The sequence below is a fragment of the Gossypium arboreum genome, chromosome 12, assembly GCF_025698485.1.
Source record: "Gossypium arboreum isolate Shixiya-1 chromosome 12, ASM2569848v2, whole genome shotgun sequence".
NCBI lineage: Eukaryota > Viridiplantae > Streptophyta > Magnoliopsida > Malvales > Malvaceae > Gossypium > Gossypium arboreum.
Genome location: NC_069081.1, coordinates 87,193,711 through 87,214,250, shown reverse-complemented (window position 1 = coordinate 87,214,250; position 20,540 = coordinate 87,193,711). Strand labels below are relative to the sequence as shown.

The 20,540-nt window shown below is 38.3% G+C and overlaps 2 protein-coding genes across 8 annotated transcripts; both read left to right on the top strand.

Moving 5' to 3' along the window:
- Positions 1 to 4,628: 4,628 nt before the first annotated feature.
- LOC108478172 (eukaryotic translation initiation factor 4G-like) lies at positions 4,629 to 16,118 on the top strand. 7 transcript variants are annotated; one of them, XM_017780596.2, is made up of 11 exons: positions 8,558 to 8,739; positions 8,836 to 9,070; positions 9,195 to 9,328; positions 9,431 to 9,580; positions 9,741 to 9,808; positions 9,886 to 9,942; positions 10,308 to 11,496; positions 11,611 to 11,747; positions 11,821 to 14,969; positions 15,313 to 15,507; positions 15,605 to 16,118. In XM_017780596.2, the coding sequence occupies exons 2-11, from the start codon at positions 8,895 to 8,897 to the stop codon at positions 15,954 to 15,956; spliced, it is 5,607 nt and encodes a 1,868-aa protein (XP_017636085.1). In that variant the 5' UTR covers positions 8,558 to 8,739; positions 8,836 to 8,894; the 3' UTR covers positions 15,957 to 16,118. The 7 variants fall into 7 exon arrangements, with proteins under 7 accessions (XP_052879624.1, XP_017636081.1, XP_017636079.1 ...); XM_053023664.1 differs by lacking the exon at positions 8,558 to 8,739 and adding an exon at positions 4,629 to 4,759 and having other exon boundaries at positions 10,308 to 11,747; XM_017780592.2 differs by lacking the exon at positions 8,558 to 8,739 and adding an exon at positions 8,394 to 8,543 and having other exon boundaries at positions 10,308 to 11,747.
- On the top strand, positions 4,731 to 8,148 carry LOC108478175 (pentatricopeptide repeat-containing protein At5g01110-like). Its single transcript, XM_017780600.2, has one exon. The coding sequence runs from the start codon at positions 4,742 to 4,744 to the stop codon at positions 7,448 to 7,450; it is 2,709 nt and encodes a 902-aa protein (XP_017636089.2). The 5' UTR covers positions 4,731 to 4,741; the 3' UTR covers positions 7,451 to 8,148.
- Positions 16,119 to 20,540: the final 4,422 nt, after the last annotated feature.

The window sequence follows — 20,540 nt, the reverse complement described above, 5'->3', positions numbered from 1 at the left end:
TAAAAATTTTTAGGTTGTTCCCCCCAAGTTTCGGTATTATCTTGAGTTGAAGTTCACAGGTTTAAACATCAAAAATCCATAATTTTTGTGAGATCTTGAGCCTTTAGAGCATTTATTATTTCTTTCATGCTCACTTTTATTGTTGCTTTGAGTACGTCAATATTGACCTGTTATTCTAAAACTTGCTTGATTATACATGTCAAGACCACACCTTTGATTTGATATGTCAAGATGATAAAAGCACCTAGGTTTAACCCACTTACTCCATAAAAACCTACCTTCACAATTAACGCTTAGTGAACCCCCTTGAGCCTAACAACCCATTCATTGATTTACCCTCAACATTAACCCTTAACCCATTATTGTTGAAATCCCCTAAATTAACTTGATCCTTATTTTTGTCGAGATTTGATTTGAATAAATTGCTTAGCTATGTTTTATTTTTGATAGATAGCCTATGACTTGTTCTTAAAAAAAATACATACTTATATATTAGTAGTAATTCGTTGTTTTTTGAGCTTAAGTGTTAATTCCATATTCTGAGAAAAAGCTCACTTGTTTTCAATTAATGATTAGTTATTTTTCTAGTTAGGTGATTTTTCAATTCAATCTCGATTCTAACCTTTTCTTTCAGCTTGTGACCACACCCCCTAACCAAAGCCACGTTACAACCCTCTAAAGACCTTTTGATTGACGTATCATCTCAATATATAGTGGTGGAGATTTGATTTTCATACAAGTCTATGGTAATAACTGTTCATATTGACTAATGAGTGCTTCATTTATTGTCCTTAAACACTTTGACAGGTTTGAGTGAATCTTTAGTGAGGATGTTAAACTTTGTGATATTTTGAATCAAAGGCAATCACTTAAATGAGGGGAGACACCTATATTTTTGTGATAAAATGCTCAACTTGGAATGTTTGAAACTTTAATGTTCTTCTAGTTGAATTCTCAATGTATGATTACTTATGGTTTATTTTGAGATATTATCAATAGAGATTATAAGTTGAGAATAATTTATTTTGATTGTGAGTTGAGGATTTTGCTTGAGGACAAACAAACGCTTAAATGTGGGGGTATTTGATAAACTATAATTTATACATATTTTTATCCCATGCTTAGTACATTTATGGATGATTTCTCCTTAGATTTGGAGAGTTCGATGCTCCTAATCCTTTAATTTCATGTTTTATAGTTAGGTAAGCATAGGAGAGTAAAAAGAGCGAGAAATGGGCCAAAAACGGAGAAAATGGGCGAACATGGGAAATCAACACGGCCTAGACTTCCTCTCACGGGTAGGCCATTCGGACGTGTCCATTTGGCAGAATCGAAGCACGATTCACACAAGTAGACCACATACCCATGCCTATTTAGCAGCCTTGACCACGGTCTGAAGCAATTGCACACGGGCGTGGCACACGAGCGTGTCCCTGTCGAGCCCAAGTATAGTTCTATTCAGAAAAGGCCACTTTTTAGGGTCTTAGGCATTCTAAAGCCTATTTAAACACCTGAGGAGGCACTTAGAAGGGGACACACGAGGCAGGAGGCAGGAATTACTCAAGAGAAGTCGATTGATCCATCTCAAAAGCTGGATTCATCGTCAAGACTGAAGATCTCCCTTCAATTTCCTTCAGGAGTTTTGGGTTTTCTTTATGTTTTGTTATCTTTATTCTTTTAAGATTTTTTCTTTCATAATTATGAACAAAACCCCCTAAATACCTAAAGGGAATAAAACCTAAGATGGATCTTGTTATTATTATCTGAATTGTATGATAAATATTTGACTTGTTCTTAATTATGTGTTCTTAATTCTTGTTTTAATATTCCAGGATATTGATTCAAGTTAATACGCTTATTCAAAGGAGCAAAAGTCCCTGTCTAAGAGTAAATTTGTCGTAATTAAGCGGAGTTGATTGCACGCCTAGAGATAAGGTGACAAGATTTTGCTGGATTAAGGTGAAACCTAATAAGAGAGTCCATAGATCGAGTTAATGCAACATTAGGGTGTTAATTAGAAAGAGATTTCAATTAATCAACCTAGGGTTAGACGTTATTAGTCTCGAGAGAGATAATAATATAACTTAGGGATTTCTACGGATCAAGTCAAATGAATAAATCGTCTGATTTAGAGTCAAATAACAAGTGAAGTCTAGGTGGATTTTTCCTTGGGTATTGTCTTAATCAATTGAGTTTTCCCAAAAGCTTTTCCCAATTTTCTCACTATGCACCATTAGTTTAGTTAATTAGTTTAGATAAACAAATCCCTTAATTTTTAGGCTAGATAATAAAAAGAAAGTAATTACTAGTACTCTTGGTTCCTTTGGGTTTGACAATTCAGTCTTGCTAAAACTATACTACTGTTCAATAGGTACATTTGCCTTTATTGTGATAATAGTTAGTTTCAAGAGCGATTAATTATAAATTTTTAAAACCTGTCGCGAATATCATGTATCAGCCCACACGCCCAGATTAGCCTTGCCCGTATGGCCCACATGGCCTGGACCAAACCCACACACCTGTGTGGGCCCACACACTTAACTTGGCCTAGCTTGTGTGGCCCACATGGCCACACTCACACCATCACACGGGCGTGTCTCGCACACGGCCAACCACACATCCAGGCACGCACCTATGTGGCATCTACAGAATACTTTTTTGGCTTTCGTCGAAGCTCAATTTTTCGTGTTTAGGGTACACACCTGATTCGTTTTAGATGCTACAATAATCTCGAGCCCTTCGAAACCTAAGAAATAGCATCTTATTGACCAATTAGCAGTCAATTTACAGATCGACACGTAACCCAAAATAATGCATATAACTTACCGATGACACAAACAGACATTAGCTCGATTTAGGCTGTTGAAGTAAGACTTTACTACTCACAACCTTCTCCTACACCACAAATTTACAGAAATCAAATTCCTTAAAACATCGAATATGCTACTACGGAGAGAAAACATCAACACAACTTACCAAAATTGCTACTTCAAACAAATGTAGCCCCTCTTATCTGAATCACATGAAGAGTACCAAAAACTGAAATACAACGCGAATAACGAACAAAATTACGAACATATTAGAAAAGGGAAAAATGAAAGTAAGGGGAAGAATGAAGGAAGAAAACTCACGTCAAAATTTTGGAGGAGATAGAGAAACCAAAATTTTGAAAAAAAAACTAATTAAATTAAATTAAATCTAATAATATATATCCTAACCACCCACTATCCACTAAATCCCACTAACCCACTAACTCTCAACTCTATTAGAATTTCACTTCCACCCAACCACTATCTCACAACCGAAACAAAAATATCAACCACGCTCTCATAATGAATCAAACACAAGACCTCCAATAAACTAACTCCTTACCACTCAAACCAACAAACTCATTCTGATATGAATTTACTAAAGATAAAATATAACCTAACTTACCAAGGATAAGGCTAGGGTCAAAGATAACAAAATTTCCAAATCCACTAAAGCAAATACACACTTGTGTCAAAATTCACAAAAATAGACTTAAATTATTCAGGGCATTATAGTTACACCTGACATCTTAGACATCTGATATATAAGTTGCTTCATTTGAACAAGTGGGATGGACACAATCATCACTCTCTATCTTCGACCAACCCCCTCATTATTTCTTTCACATTCTCTTTCACCGACTCTCTATGACAACTCTCTAGCTTCCATGTGTGAATCGTCATTCACCTTCGCCAACTTTTCCTTCCTATTGATTCTTGGTATCAACAATTTATATTAATTTTATTCTAAGATCTATTTTATTTTACATATACACCAAATCACATAAAATTTTGAGATTAATCCTTATTGAACCAAGAGTGGTTAAGGTAAGACATTACTAATATGTGAGCTCGAGATGAAGTTTTTATCACCTGAACTAAACATCAAGTTTAATTTACAACTTTACATTTTTAATCAAATTCGAATTAATTAGATAAAAACACCTCTCATGTCATTATCAATTTCGATATTGAACAAATTGGTCTCACTAAAAAAATTGGAGCAATTTAATCCCTTTCAATTTTGAAAGTGAGCAACTAAAGACAATTAATCAGAATGTTAATGTTTTCATTCAATTATAAGTTATTTTGATTGTTATAATTAGAAATTAAGCACTCAATGTTTATATATTCTATGTGAATGTTGTCATGGTCTGTAAATATTGCAAGCTAAATTTGTCAAGTCAGGAAAAGATTGATGGAATGTGCAAATGTTGTAAGCTAAATTTGTTAAATCAAGACCAAATTAACAAAATGTATTAACTTTAGGGGCTAATTTTGTTACTCTACCCATGAAATTTTATACAATTAATAAAAATACATCAAGATTATGATGAATTATCTTTAATTAATCACTTTCAAAATTTATAGGGATTAAATCGTTTGTTTTCAGAGACATTAAGGGCAGCTATGATAGACCCCCACCAAATGCCCAGAACCAAACAAGTCCATAAAAGAAAGAACAAACATTTATAGTTTCATAAATTGAATAAAGCCCACAAGCACAAGATCTAAAAAGGGCCCACGTCTACCATCTAACATAATTGAAAAAGGATGGAAATGAAACACCATTTAGTTGAATTCGGCAACGGATCTTTCCCCATCGTTGCCGCCTTTTCTGAACCACCCGATCACCGAGTCCGCCGCTCGATTGCGGGAAAACTCGTCGTTAAAGATAAGCGCAGCTCTGCACGTCTGCTAAAGTACGCTACATGGGCATTACTTTCCAGGTGCATTACTCCCCTATCTATCTCACTTGTTTACCAAAACAACGAGTTTGTTTTACTCACTCCTTACGAACCCTATTTTTATTCAATCTTATTAATTTCCACAAATCCCCAAATATCCAGACTCGGCCATTTTCTTCTTCTTCTTCTTCTTCTTCTTCTTCTTCTTCTTCTTCTTCTTCATCAACTTCAACAGACTTCGATTACTTGAATCAGTTTTCCCCTTTTTGCAACTCTAATAAAGCAACTGTCACCAGTTCTTTAAACTTCATTAATTTGAATGAACGCCGTAGAATCACTGTTGGCCTCTCGAAGGTGATCAAGTTGCGACATGGATATCTATTGAGCGGTTTTTCTGACAAGTTTTGCCCGAGCTTCTTAGTCAGAATCATGAATATTATAGGAACCAGAGAGACTGCATTTGCATTCTTTAGGTTTGCATTTAGGGATGATTCTGAGGATGCTATTAGATCTTCTTGCACCGTTGCTCATATTTTAGCTTCTCAGAACCTACGGTATCTTGCTCAAGATGTTGTTTCCTGGGTAATTAGGAGAATTGGGGAAACTAGGAGTGAGGATTTGGTGGAGTTTATGTGGGAGGGTCATTATGATTATGAGTCGGATTTCTCGGTTCTTGATACGTTGATGCGGGCTTTTTTGACTGCGGGCATGGGTACACGGGCGTTAGGCATTTTGTGTAGGATGAGAGATATGGGTGCGGTGCCAAGTTCTTCTGCAATGACAACCCTTTTTGAGTTTTTGCTGAGAGTTGGTGATTATGGTAGTGTGTGGAAGCTGTTTAGGGATATGATTCGTGAAGGACCTTGTCCTTCCAATTATACTTTCAATGCCATGATTCTTGGTTTTTGCAGAAAGGGTCATCTAAGGACTGCGGAGAGTTTGCTTAATGTGATGGGGAAGTATAAATGTAATCCGGATGTTTGTGGATATAATATTCTAATAAATGCCAATTGCATCCGTGGATGGACTTCAAGCGCACTTGGTTGGGTCCAACTGATGATAGAGAGGAGTTGTAACCCAAGCATTTTAACATTTAATATAATTGTTAATGCCTTGTGTTCTGAGGGTAATGTGGTGGAGGCAAGAAAGGTTCTTAATGAGATTCAAGAGATTGGTCTTTCCCCTAATGTCGCAATATATAATACCTTAATAAATGGGCATGTTAAGGCAAGAGATGTTGGTCAGGCAAACATGCTTTATGAAGAAATGAGATCCAAGGGTATAATTCCCGATGCTGTAACTTTTAATATTTTGGCTGCAGGGCATTTCAAGTTTGGACGGAAAGAGGATGGAGATAGGTTGCTGAGAGAGTTATTGGTAATGGATTTGCTTCCAGATCATTCATTGTGTGACATTTCAGTTGCAGGGTTATGTTGGGCAGGCCGTTTGGATGAAGCCATGGAATTTTTAGAGAATATGCTGGAGAAAGGGATGAGACCAAGTGTTGTTGCTTTTAACTCTGTTATTGCTGCATACAGCAGAGCTGGCTTGGAAGAGGATGCCTACAAAGTCTTTAAACTTATGATGAAATTCAGCCTGATTCCATCATCGTCCACATGTAGTTCTTTGCTAATGGGTTTATCCAGGAAGGGGAGGCTGGAGGAAGCTAGGGAGCTTTTGTATAAGATGATGCACAAGGGTTTTCCCATCAATAAAGTGGCTTTTACTGTGCTTTTGGAAGGTTACTTCAGGAAGGGGGATTTAGCTGGGGCTAAAGATATTTGGAATGAAATGCAATGTAGGGGGATATACCCTGACGCTGTTGCGTTCTCAGCCTTTATCAATGGACTTTCCAAAGCTGGTCTGATTGAGGAGGCATATGATTTGTTTCTTGAAATGTCAGACAGAGGATTAATGCCAAATAATTTTGTATATAACTCCTTGATTGCTGGGTTTTGTAACCTTGGAAGGATAAATGAAGCGCAGAAATTGAGACGAGAGATGAAGCAAAATGGTCTTGTTCCCGACATTTTTACCTTCAATATCATCATTAATGGATTTTGTAAACATGCCACGATGAAATCAGCATTTGATGCATTTATGGACATGCATCGTGCAGGCTTGGTCCCAGATATTGTAACCTATAACACTTTGATTGGTGGGTATTGTGAAGCATTTGACATGGTCAAAGTCAATCAGTTCATGAATAACATGTATGCTAATGGGTGGGAACCAGACATCACAACCTATAATATACGGATTCATGGTTTCTGTAGTAGTCAAAAAATGAATAGAGCTGTGATGATGCTAGATGAACTTCTTTCAGCAGGTGTTGTTCCAGACACCGTGACATACAACACAATGATGAATGGTGTTTGTAAAGACATACTGGATCGTGCTATGATCATAACCGCTAAATTGCTTAAGATGGCCTTTATTCCCAACGTCATTACTACTAATGTATTGTTGTCCCATTTTTGCAAGCAGGGGATGCCTAGAAGGGCACTAATGTGGTGTCAGAAGCTAAATGAGATTTCCTTTGAATTTGACGAGGTTTCTTATAAAATAATGGACCAAGCATACCGTAACATACATGAAGATGTTGAGTTTTCTAAAGCAACATCGGGGAAAAGTCTCCTACTAGAATTTCTCATGTACATTACATATGATTATTTCTCTAGAAGCAGACATAAACAGGAAATGAATCCAGAATCTCTTGAATTGATTGTGTAATCCCTGGTGGCATCTCTTGAATTGATTGTGTAATCCCTGGTGGCATTTTAGCATTCTCATGATTACAGGGAGTGCTTCGCATCTGTCAGGGATGAATATAAAAATAGGAACAGTTGGAAAAGATGTGGCTGATGGTTGAGATGATTGCAGAAGTCTATCAGAGACTTTTACCGCACTGGGAACTAAATGCGTGGAGCTGAAACCACCGCAAGGAGAAAGGAGACATAAAGAACAGAGGTACAGGAACTATGAGGGAAGACACGGTGTTCCATACAATAATTTTTGAATGGAAGTGAGAAAAGGGGTCTTTTTGACCTGCTTCTTAAACCGAATAATAGCTATTCTTATGTAAATTTGGTTCATTGCATAAATTACCGGTGGCTGGCTGGCTGCTTGCTTGTTTCTACAGTAACATGCAGAGGTCGTGGATGCTGAGTGTCTTCCTTATTGACTACAAGAATCCACTCTCCATTTGAATAGCTAGTGGTTGAAATGAATGTGTCCATGATCAGATTGTTGCATCCGATCTGGAGTGGTGGGAATCAACAACAAATAAGCTTCGGCTTGGGGGTAGCATGCTGTTAGATGATCTTGTTGTATAGCGGTGGATTCAGTTTTGGGGTAAAGCTTGAATGGGATGTGTTGTATTAATTAAGTCCAGTTAATATCCATTAATCCCAACTTGGTTTGTGCTAAAAGGTTTCGTATTTTACATTAATTCTCACCTCCGACGGAAAGAATCTCTAATATAATCCTCTCATTATATATATTCTCCTCAATCAATAAATAAGAGATAATACATTTGAATAAATTCGAATCTACATCTTTTTATATTGATAATATCAATCGAGTTAAAACTCAATAAGTCTTTTGTATTATATTAATATATACTTTAATAAAAGATATAAAGAAAATCCAGTTAATAAGTGCATATAAACATTAATTATCAATTTTACATTACTATGTATTTTTAGCAAATAAATATATTGGTTTTAGATGGGAGAACTCTTTCACATAGAACTCGTTCTCTGTTTTTCACCTCCAAAAACTAAAAGTGACTTTTTGACCAAATTCCGCTTCACTACTCTTACCAGTAACTCTCTCTCTATTTTATTTTATTTTGTTTTTTAATTTGGCTTATCTTTCTTTCTCTTTCTATTTATTTTAAAAACTAAAGTTTTAATTTTTATTTTATTTTCGTTTCTTCTTCTACTTCTGCTGCGTAATCGACATGACTAGCCATTAAAAGAAACCCTAATTCTCTCTCTGCAAACTCTTTGGAGTTCACAGTTACTGTCTTTCGCTGATTGATCTCATTGCCGTTATGTTAGAATATCATGATTGTTTCTTTAATTATATGGATTTTGCGATCTGTTTGGATGCAGAGATAAAAAGAAGGTAAACAAAAAACAAAGAGGGGAATAGGAGGAATCAAGTGTGGGATATGTCCTTCAATCAATCTAGGTCGGAGAAAAGCGAACAACAATACAGAAAATCCGGGCGATCAGCCAGTTTTAATCAACAGCGGTCCTCCTCAGGCGTTTACAGTAAGGGCGCTGGCGGCGGCCCTGCCCCTTCGCGGTCTCCTTCTTCATCTTCTTCTTTGTCTTCTAATCGAAGGTAACAACAACTGGTCATCATCCGTTTTGATTGTCACTTTATTTAGGGTTCATAGGATTAAGGTTTTATAGGCAATTTCATGATTTCCTTTTTTTTTTTTTCTGGTTGGTACTCTGTACGATAGTCTTAAGAAGTCTAGCAATGCACAAGGAGGGCAATACCGGTTAAATTCACCGGTCGTGAGTTCTACCGAGTCTAGTAGTAGTTCTGCTGCCCGCACCAAACCAAATGGTGCTCATTTGCAACCCCAGTTACTGGGTATGATTCAAATTTCTTAAACTTGCTTAGCTCTATAGTTTTACAGTAGAAGAAACATGATTAAATTTTTGTTATTTGCATCTGCCTTTATTTTTCTCATAGGAGCATCAGATGCATTAATTGCAGGCAACGCTGCCCAGCCTGTTCAATCGCACACCATTCAGAATAGCACTCGACCTGTTTCAAACGCTGCAACTTCTCAACCTGCCGCCATAAGTTCTGACACTAGTTTCCCTTCAACCAGCGAAAAGGGTATGTTTATCTTGTGCTTGTGTACTAAGCTTATAGGATCAAATTTACTTCAATTGGGTAATAGTTTTGGCTGTTTGTTTACTTGATAGTTTTTCTAGTTAGCTCTAAGCTGATGCAACTACTTATATGCTTTTTGTTGTTTCTGATGGATTAACACCAGAAGATGCATCCAAAGCATTCTCTTTACAGTTCGGGTCCATAACTCCTGGTTTCATGAACGGAATGCAGGTATCATTCATCTTGGCGTTCCATCTTTCACCATTCAAAAACTTGTTTCTAACAGCATGTGTTCTTATTTGAATCAGGTTCCAGCTCGAACTAGCTCAGCACCCCCAAATTTGGATGAACAGAAATGTAATCAGGTTCGTCTTTTACATAAACTGTACCATATAAGGTTTTTGCCTTAGCTTTTTAAAAAATTTTATAAGATAAGGGAGTATTGGATCATAAAATTAGTGAGTGATTCTCCTTCATTTAGTTTAACTGTGAAGAAACATGCAAGTTATGACGCATAAAACTGAAAGATCTCTTCCGTCTGCTCACTTTGGTTACTTTTTTGATTGTTAAGAGACAGATCCTATAGAACCGAAGAAAAATATGAATAAGACATGTTTGGGCCCATCTTAGTTGTTGGTCTCTCATGCTTATACTCTAGATGCTTTTTAACTGATATAGTTTTGGACTTTTAGGGATATACTTATATTTAAATGAATTTTTTTTCCTGCAGGCACGGCATCATTCTTCTTTTAAATGTGTGCCGAATTTGCCCATTCCCATTCCTAGACAGCAGCTACCAAGAAAGGATTCGGTTGCAACTGAGCAATCTAGTTCTGGGGAGGTTTATCCAGTGCCCAAGATAAAAAAAGATGCACAACCTTCTTCAGTACCCCCTGCAAACCAGACACAGAAGCCGTCTCCTCTTAATATACCAATGACATCTATGCAGATGCCATTTCATCACCAGCCTCATGTTCCCATTCAATATGGTGGGCCTAATGCACAGATTCAGTCTCAAAGTGTTACTGCCAGTTCAATGCAAATGCCAATGCATATTTCCTTAGCTATGGGAAATGGACCCCAGGTGCAGCAGCAAGTCTTTGTTGCAGGTCTTCAGGCTCTTCCATTGCCACCTCAAGGGATGATGCATCAGGGTGGGGGCTTGAGTTTCACACCATCCATAGGTGGCCACCTTCCGCCACAATTGGGCAACTTGGGGATGGGCATTACCCCTCAGTATTCTCAACAGCAAGGTGGAAAGTTTGGTGTTCCACGTAAAACCACTCCTGTCAAGATTACTCACCCCGATACTCATGAAGAATTAAGGCTTGATAAACGAACAGATACACGTGCAGATGGTGGTTCTTCAGTTCCAAGGCCTCATTCTAACATGCCAATCCAATCCCAGCCAATTCCATCCTTTGCTGCTCCTCATTCAATCAATTACTATTCCAATTCCTATAATACCAAATCTGGATTTTATCTGCCACCAAGTTCACGGCCATTGGCTAGTAACCAGATAGCACCCAATACCCAAGGACCGAGATTTAACAATCCTGGTAGCCAGGGTCATCAAAACATTTCTTTCATGAATTCAGCAGCTGCCCATGGTTCATTGGCAGTTAATAAATCCGTTCATCTTGTTCGTGGCAGTTTAGAATCAGCGAATGTGGAACCTGTACATGATGCACAAAATGTTATGCCCTTTACTAACTTTGGTTTAACACAGGTGACAGTTAAACCAGCTTCTGTTTCTGCCGGGGAGAAGTTTGAAGATTCCTCTTCTTCTAGTATCTTGCCTTCTATTGAAAAGGCTGGGGCACTAAAACCTTCTACACCAGCTAGCGAGGTTAGTTCATCTGAGGCTCAAAGGGACTTGGATACTTTCCAGGAGAGCTCTGCACAACAGCCAAAATCTGGTAATGAATCTTTAACATCGGAGTCATTACCAGCTACAGCTAAACACTCTGGTGGAGTTCCAGTGACTAACTTGGATGAGAGCCAGACATCTAATTGTGTATCGTCTGCTTCAGATTCCACGTCTAGGGAGTCTACGCTAGTTCTTGCCAGTAATGAAGGCAAGAGGACGGAGGGATTGAGCAGGTCAAACTCTATAAAAAATTATCAGAAGAAACCAGGTCAGGAAGGACAAATTCAGCCACCAGTTCAGGTATCTTCCTTTTCTCTTTTTTTGATGAACTTACTATGTTACAGTTTTCATTGTCTGACACATTTCTGTACAGTCTACATCAACATCCAACTTGGCTACCAACCCTGCAGAATGTGGTGTCTCTTCAGATGGTGCAGTCACTGAAGCTCTAGAGGCTAAAAAAGCTTTAACATCATTAGCAGCTATTGATGTTTTGTCTCAATCTACCAGGGAATTACCATCCATTAATGATGCTTTGCCTTCTTCCTTAGACCCGAAGACAGAGAGCAAGATAGAAAGCTTAAACACTGTTTCTTCTGAAGTTTCTGGTACTGGCAGTAAAGTTGATAGCTTTGACATTGTTCAGCATGCTAAGATTGATGGTTCTTCCAAGCTGGATGAACAACCAAGGTCTGAAATTAGTGGAACTAATGAAGAGGAAAAACATTTTCCTGAAGAGCACTTATCTTCTCAACTGGTTCCCTTGAAATCTACAGAGCTTAAATCTGACCAGTATTCTGCATCAAAGGTAGCAGCTACCAACAATATTGTTCGTACCCCAGGAACTGAGCAGAGGGTACACAATGAAGATTTGGGAGGCAAGGTAGAAAATGCGGAAGCCACTGATAGTAAGGATATCTCTACCTCTAGAATTGCTGACCCTACTGGTATTGAAAATTCTCATGTTCTCATGACCTTTGGTTCCAATCCTTCTTCTAGTGCCTCTAATAGCTATGAGATGACTGCTACTAAAACTGTTATATCAGCCCAGCAGTCTGCACCTGTCCCAACTTCTGACCTCTTGGAGTCAATTTCAAATTATGAAGGGGAAGGTGTTCTGCTACCTAGTTCAAAGGACAAACATGCACCACAACTTAGTAGGACAAAGAGTACTATAACTAGTGGGAAGAAAAAACTAAAAGAAATTCTTCAGAAAGCGGATGCTGCTGGGACAACTTCTGATCTCTATATGGCGTATAAAGGTCCTGAGGAAAAGAAAGAGACTGTCGCACCTTTAGCAAGTACAGAAATCAGTTCTGTTGGTGTTAATTTGAAACAGGCATCTCATGAGGCCCTTCAGGTGGATGCCATAGAAAGTGAGAAAATTACACAGAGCAAAGCTGAACTCGATGATTGGGAAGATGCTGCTGACATATCTACACCAAACATGGAAACTTTAGACACTGACGAACAGGCTCATGGGGGATTAGCAAGTCATGAGGAAGATGGAAGTGGGAATATAAAGAAGAAGTATTCCAGAGATTTTCTTCTTAAGTTTGCAGGACAATATACTGATCTTCCACAGGGATTTGATATTGCTTCTGATATTGCAGCGGCCTTGATGGCATCAAATGTCAATGCATCTCATGCTGTTGATCGTGATTCATACCTTAGTCCTGGAAGAAAATTAGATAGGCAATCTAGTGGATCTCGATTAGATCGCCGTGCTAGTGGAATTGTTGATGATGACAGATGGATTAGACCACCTGGTTCTTTTGGCCCTGGAAGGGATCCGCGACTTGATCTTGGTTATGGTGCTGTTGCAGGTTTTCGGCCTGTCCAAGGAGGTAACTTTGGTGTTCTAAGGCACCCGCGGGCACAAACGCCTCTTCCATATCTTGGAGGGGTTCCTGCTGGACCAATGCCGCATATGAGTCCACATGGAGGGATGCAGCACGGTGGTCCTGATGCTGACAGGTGGCATCGTGGTGTTATGTATCAGCAAAAGGGTTTGATTCCCTCTCCACAAAGTCCACTGCAGACAATGCACAGAGCTGAAAGGAAGTATCAAGTGGGTAAAGTGGCTGATGAGGAAGAAGCCAAGCAAAGGCAGCTGAAGGGCATTTTGAACAAGCTAACCCCTCAAAATTTTGAGAAACTCTTCGAGCAAGTAAAAGCTGTTAACATCGACAATGCAGGTACACTCACTGGTGTCATCTCACAGATCTTTGACAAAGCTTTAATGGAGCCTACTTTTTGTGAAATGTATGCAAACTTCTGCCAGTGTCTGGCTGGGGAGTTGCCTGATTTTATCGAAGACAATGAAAAGATAACTTTCAAGAGATTGCTGCTGAACAAGTGCCAGGAGGAATTTGAGAGAGGGGAGAGAGAGCAAGAAGAAGCAAATAAAATAGAGGAAGAGGGTGAGGCTAAGCTGTCTGAGGAAGAAAGAGAGGAGAAGAGAATCAAGGCTCGAAGACGAATGTTAGGTAACATTAGACTTATTGGGGAGTTGTACAAGAAGAAAATGTTAACTGAGAGAATAATGCATGAATGCATCAAGAAACTACTTGGTGAATACGAGAATCCTGATGAGGAAGATGTCGAGGCATTGTGCAAATTAATGAGTACGATTGGAGAAATGATTGACCATCCTAAGGCAAAGGTGCATATGGATGCTTATTTTGAGATGATGGCGAAGTTGTCAAACAATATGAAATTATCTTCTAGGATCAGGTTCATGTTGAAGGATGCTATTGATCTGAGAAAGAATAAATGGCAGCAGAGGAGGAAAGTTGAAGGGCCTAAAAAGATTGAGGAAGTGCACAGAGATGCTGCTCAAGAGCGACAAGCACAATCCAGTAGGCTTGCTCGTGGTCCTGGCTTCAATGCTGCTACAAAGAGAGCAGCCATGGATTTTAGTGCACGAGGGTCAATGTTATCTTCTCCAGGTTCTCAAATGGGTAGTTTCCGGGGACTGCAGGGTCAACCTCATAGTTTTGGGGCTCAGGATGTTCGCATGGATGACAGACAGTCTTTGGAGTCTAGGACTCTGTCAGTTCCTTTGCCTCAAAGACCTACCGGTGATGATTCTATTACTTTGGGCCCCCAGGGTGGCCTTGGTAGAGGGATGTCTTTTAGAGGACCACCTGTAATGTCCAGTACTCCCTTAGCTAATATTTCTTCAATTTCCGGAGATTCAAGAACTGCTGGAACGAATGGATTTAGTTCTGGTTCAGAGCAAATGACTTATGGTCCTAGAGAGGATCTCATGGCAAGGTTTGGGTCAGATAGGTCTGCACCAACAGGTGCTTATGAGCAGTCAAGTTCCCAGGAACGTGGCATGCATTTTGGTAATAGGGACACGAGGACCCCAGATCGCAGTTTTGCTAGACCTCTTGCAGCTTCACCGTCCTCACAAAGCCAATCATCTGGTTTCAGTCAAAATATTCCTCCTGAAAAGGGCTGTTCCGAGGAGCGTCTGCATGATTTGTCCATGGAGGCAATTAAAGAATTTTACAGGTATCCTCTTGGCTTATTTGATTTTTGAGTTTGTTAGACTAGACTTGTTTCCTATAAGATGTATATATATGCTCAAACAAATTAATTTGACCTGAGAAAGTTCTTTTGCTTGAAGTATGATGTTAAGATGTATATATATTCTCAAACACATTAATTTGACCTGAGAAAGTTCTTTTGCTTGAAGTATGATGTTAATACGATACTGATGTGTTGATTTAAAATACAAGTAGTGAGTTTTGATGGTAAATTTTGAAGTTATACTGCATATCTATATTTGCTGTCGTTAGTTGTTATCTGATTTCTATTATTAAGCAGTAGGCAATTGTTTGTATAATTGAAACAGCGCCAGAGATGAGAAAGAAGTTGCTTTGTGCATTAAAGATTTGAATTCTTCAAGCTTCCATCCGACGATGATTGCGCTATGGGTAACGGACTGTTTTGAGAGGAAAGACATAGAGCGGGATCTTTTGGCGAAGCTACTTGTCAACCTGACAAGGTCCCATGATGGTGTATTGAGCCAGGCTGAACTTGTTAAAGGGTAGGAGGATCATTTAAGATATATAAAGCCAGCTTACTGTAATGATTGATTATAATAACATTTTGAAGTGATGATATTGATGTTTTGTTATATTCAGGTTTGAATCTGTCCTGAGTACATTGGAGGACGCAGTGAATGACGCGCCAAAAGCTCCAGAATTTCTGGGACGTATTTTTGGGAAAATGATAGTAGAAAATGTGATGAGTCTGAAGGAGATAGGACGGTTAATAGGTGAGGGTGGGGAGGAACCTGGGCAGCTAGTGGAAATAGGGCTGGGCGGGGATGTTATGGGAAGCACCTTGGGGATGATTAAAAGAGAGAAAGGAGAAAGTGTGTTGAATGAAATTAGGGGTAGCTACTGTTTGCGGCTGGAGGACTTTCGGCCTTCGCATCCCAACAGATCAAGGATTTTAGAAACTTTTCTTTATTTAGCACATAGCAAAGTGTAGTGAATAGTGATTGCTCCCTTTGATTTTGGTAGAAGAAAATTCATGTCTGGCCTAGCCTAATCTAGCATTGGGTTCTTGTTAAGTTCCATGCTTCTTGGCTATGTCTGAACTTTATTATTATTATCGTTAATGCAAATATTCACTTCACAACAATTATGAAAAGACAGTATTGATACTCTTTAATCGGCATGATATAGTAGTCAAACAACAGTTAATCCATAACATTTAAATGTATTAATTAATAATATTTTAAATATGTTAAGACATTATATTTTAATTATCCTAACCTATAAAATGTCCAAAAGAAAAACGGGAAAAAATTGAAGTTTTCGTTTTTACTATTCGGTCGGGTTTTAGGGCGAAAATATTAAAGACAAATGAGGTTGGGAATTGGCCACGCAGCTTAGCTTTTGGGATTTCCGTTGCCTGTCTACTAAGCTTTTTTTCATTGGGATCCTCATCTCACATCTCCAAAGCCTTCCAATCTCTTTTTCCCTTCATTTGCGATCTTGTTTTGAATAGTGGAAACTCTAAATTTTTAAGGTTCAATTTCTGTGTAAGAATTTTAAGATGTTAGTTACTTTCTTTACTGGAAACCTAAGTGAAAGAACTTCACATTTTAATTCCGTTTCTGGTTTTATTGAAAACCAGAAAAGAGAGGAGCGAAGGAAGAAAAAGAGAGAGAATCGGAGAAGAAAGAAGAGAGGAGAAACTTGATGAAAATTGTGATAACCAATAGCATAACCTCCAACTCAAATTACAATTGAATATATCGGGAAAAGAAAAAAAAAACAATTTAAAAATTGGTTAAAACTAACAGTATGGACACTAGACCAAAATGCCCCGTTTTCATTAAAGTTTGATGCACATCGTTTCATTAATTTAAACTAAAACGTACCGTTTGCCCTTTTTCCTCTTAAGTTTCCATATCTCAGATTTGACTCGTATCAAATACCTCCTCGAAATGATCATTGTCCTCGAGGATTAATATGGGGGAAGGCATCCTTCAGTTGCTGCAAAGGCTTCCAGGTGGCATCTTTTGGGAAAGAATTTACCCACTCTATTAATACTTTAGTCATAGCATGATTGCCCCGTTTCACCATCCTTCTGTCAATGATTTTGGTCAGTTCCTTAGCCCAAGCACCATAAACATCCATTATAGGTAAGGTAGGCTGAACCTGGACTGCTCCCACATGTCTCTTGAGTTGAGAAACATGAAAAGTGGGATGCACTCGAGACCCTGGAGGTAGCTGCAGTTTGTAAGCCACCTTCCCCACCCTGGTTTCTATCATGAAAGGGTAAAAAAACTTGGGAGAAATCTTATGATTCATTACTCTCCTTACTAAATGTTGTCTGTAAGGTTGTAACTTCAAGTAAACAAAGCCTCCCTCCTCAAACTGCCTATCAGATCTTTGTTTAAGTGACACTGCAACATTTTCCTTGCTGCTTCACGATGCTGGAGGCTTCTGTCCACAATGGCTACTATAGATGTCCTAGCTAAGCAAGGCATATGTTGGGGTGGAGGCTGCCCATATAAAGCCTCATACGGTGTGAGTTGCATGGCTGAGTGAAAGGATGAATTGTACCACCAATTAGCCAATTTATCCAGCTTAGCTAATCGTTGGGCCTCTCCCCTATCATGAATCTCAAATATCCCTCGAAACATCTATTTAACAGTTCAATTTGCCCTTCAGATTCATGATGATATACAATTGACATCTACGGTTTGGTTCCTGCCTCCCTAAACTAGTCTTGCCAGAAATTATTGATGAAGATCTTATCCCTATTAGAGATTATCGAATCTGGCATCCCATGTAATCTGTAAATGTGATCCATGAACTCTTGAGCCACCACAGCAACAGTGAAAGGATGGGAGAGAGCCAAGAAGTGGCCATACTTGGTAAGATGGTCCACTACCACTAGAATTATCCTTTTTTCGCTTGGAACTCGGTAATCCTTCTATGAAGTCCATATTGATAAATGACCATGCTCTTTCAAGTATGAGAAGGGGTTGCAACAGTCTTAGCTTTGCCAAATTTTCTGTCTTACACCTCTAGCAAATGGAACACTCTTTCACCTATTTTCCGATACCCCTAGTTATTCCCCTCTAGTAGAGTACACTTGAAATTCTATTTTTTGTCACATGGACCCCAGAATGCCCTCCTATAGTACTGGCATAAAAATACTGAAACAGCTCCTAGTTGAAATCTGCCACTGTTCCTACCACAATCTTGCCCTTTCTTCTTAAAAATCTACCATCCGAAGTGTATTTTGGATGGATTTGGTTCTATTGTTAGACACTTAAGACACAACCTCTTAAGCTTATCATAAAGTTGGCAAGAAGCTTGCACTCTGGTAAGCAATCTGGAACTCACAGTGTTGCCAGACAATTGTAAAAATTGACCCTCCATCAAAGATTGCCTCCTAGATAATGCATCAGCAGCAACATTGCTTGACCCCTACTTATATAGGATTGCATAATCATAACCCAACATTTTTTCCACCCAACGTTGCTGAAAAGGGGTGATTACAACCTGATCAGAAAGAAAATGCAAACTTTGGTGATCTGTACTTATTTTGAAGTGTATGCCTACTAAATAGGCATTTCTTGATAGCTAGCATTACATCAAGCATTTCCTTCTCGTATATTGACAGTGACTGATGCCTCACTCCAAGTCCTTTGCTGAAGAAAGCTACTGGTCTACCTTGTTGCTATAACACTGCCCCAACTCTATATCCTTAGGCATCAGTGTTTACACAAAATTTCAGCTGGAAGTCTAGAAATGTAATTCCCATATCCCGTCTCCATTGCCGGATTAAGGATCTGAGTGTTACAGAACCAAACAAAACAATTTATCTTAATTCCATAACAAGTATTCAATTAATTTATAAACATATATCATATCATAGAATAAATATGCACATGGGCCTTTATTCGGGTTTACGGGACCCTAAAATTACATTAGCAACAATGAGGGATTAAATTGAGAAAAATCAATTTTTTTTGAGAAAAACATGAAAATTTGAGATGTAGGGGTTGCACGGCTGTGTGTCCAGGCCGTGTGACATAACCCAGACCGTGTGAGCATTCGAAATTGGGACACACGATCGTGTCCCATCCTGTGTCTCTACCTGTGTAACTAACTTAGATCACATGGCCGTGTCGTAGGCCATGTGTGAGACAGAGTAACTCACTGACTTGATACACAAGGCCGTGCCGTAGACCATGTCTTAGACTGTGTATGGCACACAACTGTATGGAAGCCCATGTCCCAAGCCGTGTATACCAAAATGAACCTTAAACATCAAGTTTACCAAATCATGCTTACTTGGACACTAAACAACCCAATTGCTAGCCATTTAACCTACTCAAAACATAATTAAACATGCTCAAAACATGTCAAAACAATCATCTTAAGTGCTGAATCAGTGTACTCTCATTGGTACCACATTTATATTTTTCAATACATTAACAAAGCATCAAACATTCATGATTCACATACATACCAAATTTTGCTATATTTGAACTAGTATTTAGCTATTTAAAAAACAAAGCTTTAAACAAAAACATATACCAAAACATTGTCACAAAAACAATCAAAAGACCTCCCTATATATGTCATTACAAAATAAAGCTCACACTGCAACTCTAAACGACATCATTCAACAACTACACATCAAAGTATTCATCTATGCATTATATACATACTTGTTCCATCATTACAAAATATACTATAAGAAAACCAAAAATCTCACTCATTAACTACAACTTTCAACATTCATAAAACTCATATATTCATATATATATATATATACATGCCACTACCCAAAAATAAGATGCAAAAACTATTGACTTAGATGGATAGTGTGAGCTAGTTGATTGATATTTCCAAAAAGTCAGCAATGATTATCTACAAAACAACCCAAGGAAACTCGTAAGCTTACTTAGCTTAGTAAGGATATTATATAACATATACTCTAAATATGACTAAACTCGGTTCACATATTAAGCAATTACTCAAAGTTTCGAAAGCATAAATGGTGAAATACTGAGACATTATAATACATTCAAGGGGTACCGAAGTACAAACAGCGGCATGTATGTGCATTCAGGGGTACCGAAGTACAAACAGGGGCACGTATGTGCATTCAGGGGTACTAAAGTACAAACATGGGCATGTATGTGCATTCAGGGATATCGAAGTACAAACAGAGGCACGTATGTGCATTCAAAAAGCACTTTATCATTTCCATAATCACAATCCAATTCACCTCATTCATATAAAGACTTGACACAATTCAAATAACACTCTTATAATATTTTCTTCAATTCTTACCTATCTATTTAACATTTTGCAACATTCAGCGGAGTATATAAACATGTCTTCCAATTATTCAACTAAAAATAATATAGCAACATAAATTACATGATAATCAAATTAAGAACAAGTCACTACGAACTTACCTATGATTCACTTCTGGTTAACACGCAGGGCTATTTCACAATTTTCCCTTTTTCTCAGTTATTTTCTTTTTGATTCAAGTCTGGATCTATATAATAACAATCTATTAAATTCACATACA